This window comes from Vigna umbellata, chromosome 8 (genome assembly GCF_029865625.1).
Source record: "Vigna umbellata cultivar VRB3 chromosome 8, Vumbellata_1.0, whole genome shotgun sequence".
In the NCBI taxonomy this organism is placed as follows: Eukaryota; Viridiplantae; Streptophyta; class Magnoliopsida; order Fabales; family Fabaceae; genus Vigna; species Vigna umbellata.
In genome coordinates, this window is record NC_142172.1 from 33,836,463 (window position 1) to 33,844,357 (window position 7,895).

The 7,895-nt window shown below is 28.0% G+C and overlaps 2 protein-coding genes across 2 annotated transcripts; one reads left to right on the plus strand and one right to left on the minus strand.

Annotated features, from left to right (window-relative positions):
- Positions 1-286: 286 nt before the first annotated feature.
- Positions 287-1,574, minus strand: LOC124826965 (uncharacterized). Its single transcript, XM_088096674.1, has one exon. The coding sequence runs from the start codon at positions 1,254-1,256 to the stop codon at positions 429-431; it is 828 nt and encodes a 275-aa protein (XP_087952800.1). The 5' UTR covers positions 1,257-1,574; the 3' UTR covers positions 287-428.
- Positions 1,575-2,624: 1,050 nt separating this feature from the next.
- On the plus strand, positions 2,625-6,191 carry LOC124826964 (receptor-like cytosolic serine/threonine-protein kinase RBK2). Its single transcript, XM_047299938.2, has 8 exons — positions 2,625-2,754; positions 2,846-3,193; positions 3,282-3,533; positions 3,620-3,777; positions 4,732-4,811; positions 5,058-5,193; positions 5,765-5,914; positions 6,015-6,191. The coding sequence occupies exons 1-8, from the start codon at positions 2,625-2,627 to the stop codon at positions 6,189-6,191; spliced, it is 1,431 nt and encodes a 476-aa protein (XP_047155894.1).
- The last annotated feature ends 1,704 nt before the right edge of the window (positions 6,192-7,895 follow it).

The following is a 7,895-nucleotide window of genomic DNA, read 5'->3' on the forward strand; positions in this document are numbered from 1 at the left end:
TTTAGAATAGGGACGAAGGACTACCAGCTCCATAATTTTTGTTGTTGTTTTTTCTAAACAAAATTCTAGATTTTACGGGAGTGTATGAATAGAAACTACAACATTATCATGTAATTTTTCAAATTTTCCTGGTGGATCTCTCTTTTAAAATCACTGAGAGACTCTTATATATAACACTTATATACCACAAAACACTGTTTTTCTCCAATAAGAAAATAATTTCACTATGTTCATATACATTTTCAGTATAACATCGATCATGGATGTTTTGTAATGAGAAATTTAGTAAGTATAAACATAAGTAAAATATACAATCACAACTATACAATAAAACAAAAGTATAGATACCATGTGTGAGCCTCCAAAACTTAACTTCATATAATGGCAATGATGCCTAACATGAATCTATTTAGAGTCTTCAACTAATTTCATGCAGTAGAAAGTCCATACATAGGTAAATGGTAATACCTCCCAAGAGCCTTATGATGATGAACAATATGATTAAGAACTTCATAATATTTCATAAAACTATCACTGGGAAGTTTCAATCCTTCAACACAAATATTCTTATGGTCGTAGCTGCATATCTCTTGAACCTCTTCCTTATCCTCTTCATATCCCTTTATTGATTCTACTATAAATTGTTCTTTTTCTTTTTCGTTTACATCATCATCATCATCAACTAGTTCTTGTTTCTCCTTCTCCTCCTCTTCCTCTTTCTTTTTTTCTTCTATATCTTCTTCTACATTATGATCTGGAATGAGAAATAACCTCAATCGTCCATCTTCTCGTGTAGCATGGAGAATTTCCGGCCTTCTTATTCTTATTTTATTAAGTTGCATCCTTCCATTTTTTCTTATTGGTACAAAAATGAAACTAGGTTGTCCAAGCTCATTTAGCGATGAAATTGGTGGAGGGAAGTTTCCTCTATCCTCCTCCAACTTTGTCCTGTTCCAAGAGTAATCTTCATCTTCATCTTTAGTAATTTTTTCATCATCATCAATTTCATCATTAATATCGATGCTTTGAAAATCACTATCTTTTGTACAAGGTATCAAACTTTCAATATCTTTATCAATATCCTTTATTAGTCCAATATGTTTTGACAATAAAGAATAATGCAAAGCATACAAAATAGTGTTAAAGATGGCAGCAAGACATAATGATAGAAGGTGAATGTATTTCTTAAACACATGCAAAAGGAAAGAAAAAGAAACTGAAAGAAGAATAGGAACATACAAAAGGAAAGACATCATTGTGTGTATATCCAAGGATATATATAAAAATTATTTGTACAAAGATATGTACCTATGTGTTTTGTTATATTGTGCTTTATGATTGTAAATCTTAAAGAACAAAAATGTTAGCAAGATTGGAAGGTGAGAATGAATATTCTCACCCTCCAAAGATAGATGGTTTTGGTAACAATGAGGTGAAGAAAATGGAAAGAAAAAAAATAAGAAGAAATGATAAAAGATGGTTATATATCAATATAAAACACGAGTTGTAGTGAAAGAACAAAGTTAACAATTAGCAAATTGTGCCGAGTCCCACTCAGATAGGCCTATGATCACTCCCACAGTGGCACATTGCTAGTTTTCTTCCACATATTCAAACTACATTCTCATCCTCACTTTATTTTTCATGACTAATGACTTCGTTAAAGCATGAACACGTAAAAAATAGTATGTAATACTATTTAGTGTGATAAATGTTATGTTTTGTGTGATTTATTTTATTATTGACCAAGGTTGTCAAATTATTTATTTGAATATATTTGAACTATTTTTAGTGTCACTAGTGTCTAAAGTAAATAAACAAGCATGATATTAAAGAGGATCTCTTTAAGGGAATTGGGAAAATTAATTTTCAAATAGAACATTAAATATAATTTTGATACATATGTTTACATACTAATTAAGGTATAAAACTGAATAAGTATATATACATATTTTGACACCAAATAGGATCTTTAACAATAATAAAAATAAAATGTAAATCTCATATGTTTGAGATAATAATTTAAGTGTAACCAAAAGATATAGTATAATTAACTGATTATTATTATTATTGAGGAAAGAGGCAGTGCACATCCTCTATTTTTAAATCTAAATTCACTAATAACACACTTGATTAATTATATTTTTAGGATTAAGTAGATATAAAATCGAAAAAAGTAACCCTAATAAAACTAATGGTGGGTTCTACTCCAAACCTTCGTTCCTCGTAAGTCGTTCACTTGGCTTTCCCTGTCTGTAATGTTCTCGTTTGTCATTGGTTGAGAGCACATATCGCCACAACACAACATGCTTTCATCTCATCAATGTCTAATGTAACACAATCTAACCTAATTAATCCTTTTTCTGATTTCCATTATGGATTTCATCCATCTCCATCACTGCACATTCTAACATACAAAGAAATAAAACACGTTTAATTATTCAACAAGGGCCTCTCAGTTTCCCAACCATCAAGTTGCATCGTTCTCTTTTGTCTTTTCTTCTCTTTCATGGCCAAGCAAGCGCTAGAAAAGTGTTTATGGTATCCATGTCTCTTCTTCCGCGTAAATGTTGCCCTAAGATCATGCAAAATCAATATCCATTTTTTGTTTATAACTTTCTGTTATGAGATATAATGGGACATGCAATTACAGGGACCAGGAAAATGCGACTAAATCGAAAAAGGTTTCACTTTGGGATGCTTTAAATCTTAAACCTGAAAAAAAAGATTTGTCTTGCTCATCTTCTGCTCATGGTTCTTTTCAAATCCTAACCTTTCATCTCAATTGAGAAGACTCAAGGCTTCTTTTGTTTTTTGTTCATGATTTCCATTTTTATGTTCCCAGATTTGAGGCATTTAGAATTGGAGAAAGAGAAAGAGAATGGGGCATCACCAAGAGGAGTCTTAGAAGTATACATGAAAGACTTTGATTCTCGAATATTTACTAAACCAGAAAAAAGTTGTTCAAGCACAAGGGCACACTCTAACTGGACCAATTTTTTCAAACTTTTCAAGAAAAAATCTTTTAAACGGCTAGGGACCCTCTCCAATATTAGTGTTCCAAAGATACCAAAATGGAAAAGCAGAAGTACTAGAGAAAATCACGCTCTTAGCAAGCTATGTAACTTCAACTCTTCTTGGGTCACTTTTAGCCTTTCTGACCTCAGAAAAGCGACCAACAATTTTGACAGTGGTATGAAATGAAACCTCACCCTAATTAGGTCAAAATTTGATTCTGATACTCATTTTTCACTCTTATATATTTGCTCTTTTACATGTAGAAAATATAATCGGAAGAGGTGGTTTTGCTGAAGTTTACAAGGGGTGTCTCGAAGATGGACAATTAGTAGCTGTGAAGAAATTGAATAAAGGAACCACAGAAGAAAAAACTGCGGGCTTTCTATCTGAGTTAGGCGTAATTGCTCACGTTGACCATCCTAATACTGCCAAGCTGGTTGGATGTTGTGTAGAAAGAGAAATGCATCTTGTCTTTGAACTATCTACACTAGGAAGTTTAGGATCTCTTCTTCATGGTTTGTACCTATTTTGATTCTAGTATCCTCGTACCTGAAAGTTGTTACTACGTATTTCATGTTTATTTTGTCATTATGTATTCCAGGTTCAGATAAAAACAAACTAGATTGGAGTAAAAGGTATAAAATTGCTCTGGGAATAGCTGATGGTCTCCTCTATCTGCATGAGTGTTGTCACAGACGAATCATTCACAGAGATATTAAGGCAGAGAATATTCTAGTCACGGATAATTTTGAGCCACAGGTTTTCACTAAACTTGGTTTAAACTTGTCGTCTGTGTAGGAGTGTTAGCTTAGTCATTAGTTTTATCAATTTTATCTTACGTTTTGCTGTTATAATCAACTTATATTAGTTTTATCAATTTTATATTAAGTTTTGCTGTTATAATCATCTTATGTTGTTTTCCAATGTATGTATAGGCAAAGTTAAATTTATGGCTTTTGTCTTTTGTCTCATATATTACGAAAGTACACAGTTTTAAAATTTATGAAAATAGATAAATTGCACAATTTCCATTTGACTTATACGAAGAAAGTGTGCATCTTTTAGATGATTTTAAGTCTGTTATATTTGAAAAAGTCCAAATTGTCTACTCTTATACATGACTTCAATTTTTAAGTTGTATATCCCACCCACGTTACTCTAATTTTACGTAATCGATTATCAATTTTCATAATCGATTAAAACGTGTTTAAGTCGTTTAAAGAGTATACGACTTCAACTTTTTAAGTATACTAAAATTGAAGTCGTCTAGAGAATACACAATTTGATAATATTTTTAAAATTTGTCTATTTTTATATGAAATGGTGTGCGAATTACATAATTTATCTATTTTCATTTTTTTTAAAAATCGGCTTATTTTAGTAATATAAGAGGCAAATTTGCATCCTCTCATAAAAAAAACTGAGTTTATATTCTATTGCTCGTGAAAATGTCTCCTTGTATTATCACTAATTAAGCAGCAAGAAGTTGTTTTCTAATTATCCTTATTATCTTTTTCTCTTTCAAATTTTGCCAAAAGATAATATTTTAACAGTTTTCATGTCATGTTCTGTGTTAATTGTTAAATGTTACCTTTCATGACTTGTTACATTTTATGTTATACTATTAAACTTGATCAAAGAGTGTTTTAAGGTTGTATATATTCCTGGTTGTTTTTTATATATCACTTCCTTGATAATTTAATTGTTTTCTAGATATGTGATTTTGGGCTTGCAAAGTGGTTACCTGAACAGTGGACTCACTATAATGTATCAAAATTTGAAGGCACATTTGGGTATGTAAATAAAAAAAAGTTACTGATGGTATTCTTTTAAGTCTGGCATTCCCATTTTTCAATTCAAGATTTTGTGCAACATGTTTTTAAAGCTTTGTAAAATGCTGAAAGCAAAATGTGTTGTCTTACTAGTTTTTAGTTTTATGAAAAATGAAAGAGAAAATGAAAAGAAGCAGTGAAAAAAAGTTATCAGAGTTTAGGTTCTCATGATGATTTAATAAGTTTCCCTGATGAATCACTTGACAGTTATTTTGCTCCTGAATATTTCATGCACGGAATAGTAGATGAAAAAACTGATGTTTATTCATTTGGGGTCCTGCTTTTGGAGATCATATCCGGGCGCCCAGCGCTGAATGATTTGCAGCAAAATATTGTATTATGGGTAAATCATTTTCATAAAAGCGATATATTATAGACTGAATTAAGCTTCAAATTGTCAATGTGTATCTTTAATTAAATCTTTACTAAAAATTTTACTTATTGAATATATAAAAAAATTATATTTTTCATTTAAGCATCTATATATTATTTAATTTCTTGTGACTGGGATGACATGATTATTTTCTTGCCTCCATTATTTTACATTCTTATTTTAAAATATTAAAAAATTTAAAATCTTATAATTAATATAAAATATTAAATTAAAAAAATTATTTATTATTTTATAATTATAATATTGTTTTATATTAATCACAACACTTCATATTTCCAAAAAAGTAAGATAATGGACAAGACAAAGTCACGTCATTCAATAAAAAAAATAATTAAATAATAAGACTGAATTGTAAAATATATTGTCAATATCCAATAGAAAAAAAGTTAATAAGAAATCAATTGAAAATACACATATATTAAATTATTTACTTAAAACTTAATTTAACTTATATTATCTATTGTATAGCTGCACATGCATGCATGCAGACCTTAACGTTTTATCTTTTGTTGTGATATAGGCAAAACCTTTGCTTTGTGACAATCATACAAAGGACCTTGTTGATCCTTCACTTGGTGATGATTATGATAAAGGGAAGTTGGGTTGTGTAATTGTAACTGCATCGCTGTGTATTGAACAGAGTCCTATCTTACGCCCCAGAATGAGGCAGGCAAGTGTGAAAATTAAGAAAGGAACAAGGAGATGGTGAAAAGAAAAGAAAAAAGAGAAGAAAATACAAAGATTGATCATAGTTTTTTATGGATATGCAGATTGTGGCGCTACTAAGAGGGGAACAACATGTTATGAAATCTAAACGAGCAAGTGGAAGGAGACTTTTGGAAAGAACTTACTCAGAAGAGCTCTTAGATGTGCAAGAATACAACTCAACAAAATTTCTAAGAGATCTCAAGCGGCATCAAGAGATTGCATTGGGTCTTGAGAACTAAAGACATTGTTAGTTTTTAGGACTACATAGATGTATAAAATTCTCGAGGTAAACTTCTTTAGTGTCATCGTCATGGAAATGAATCCCGTGTTAAGGTAACATGAAAATGATTAAATATAATTTTAGAATTTAAATTGAAATTAAAATTTGTTTTTGTTTTAATATTAATAATCACGTATTAATTATATTAAAGTATATATTAAAAAGATATTTATTAAATATAAATATATAATTAAAAGGCTTAATTATGGTTTGAGCCTTTAATAAATTTGTAACTTTTCAATTAAATATTTATTAAAATTCTATTTTAGGAAGTTCAAAATGAGTAATTTTAGTTCATTCATAAAGTTTGAGAGTATTTAAGAACAGTTTAGATAAGTTTAATCATTTCATAATTTCTCGTTTTTTTAGATCGCATATCAGACTCTTAATTATTATTTTATCTTAATTGAGTTTCTAATTTTGAAAAATTAAAATAATCAGACCCTTATCACTAATACCTACTACATTATTAAAGAATGTGTCATGTGATTATTTTAATTTTTAGAAAATAATAATCCAATTGAAACAATAGAAATTAAAGAAACTGATAAAAGAATGTGTCATGTGATTGTTTTAATTTTTAGAAAATAATGATCAAATTGAAACAATAGAAATGAAAGAAACTGGTACGCAACTTCTAACATTAACAGAAAAATGGAAACCTGGAATGATTAAACCTAATTAATCAATAACATCATGTTTCAAAAAATTTAAATATATTATTTTTATGTTCGCTTCCTTTTTACTTTTAAAGGATGAATTTATTCTTTAATTTAACTCTCATGGAAAAAGTTTAAAACTAAAAAATAAACTATCATAATATATTTGAATATTAAGAGATTCAATTATTAATAAAATATTTAATAATCTAGTCATAATTAAAATAGAATTATAAAAACAATATATAATAATTTTTTTTCTATATATTAAAAAAATTTACTATACAAAATACTTGTATACTTATGAGTAAAAATTTAAGAAATCAAAATTTTAATATTAAGGGACAATTTTGTTTTCTTCTAAATGAAACACAACATTTTATAAATGAAAATAAAAATAATAAATATGTTTTTAATATTTCTTTCGGAAAAAGAAATGTGAAAGAGTGAAAGATGAAGAAAAGAAATAAATAAATCAAGAAAAAATAGAGAAAAAAAGTAAGAAAATATCTTAATGAATTTTTTATTTTTATTATACTTAATTGTATGTTTTATTATTTATTAACATAAATAACATATTTGATAAAAAAATAAAATAATTATCTAATTTAATTTTCATAAGCCCTCACCATACATATACAAAATTTTTAGAATCATTGTATCATATATAGCCTTTAAGAAGATCCGCCCTGGTTATGAGATGTTAATATTTATATTTCTTACTTAAACAAAAAAATTATTCAAATGATGAATAATGAAAAAAAACTGACTAATTTTAATATATTATTGTTCAAGTAATTTATTCTCATTAAAATGATTGAGTTTTTATCTAAGAGATATCATGTATATATTTTAATACAAGATCTAATATAAATTGTTATATTTATTTGTCTATCTTTATATGATAAATGTTAACATTTAAATTTATACTCGTGTAAAAGTTGAACTGTTCATATATTTATCTGGGTACCCCTATTTCCAAATATACACATAACCCTAAATAA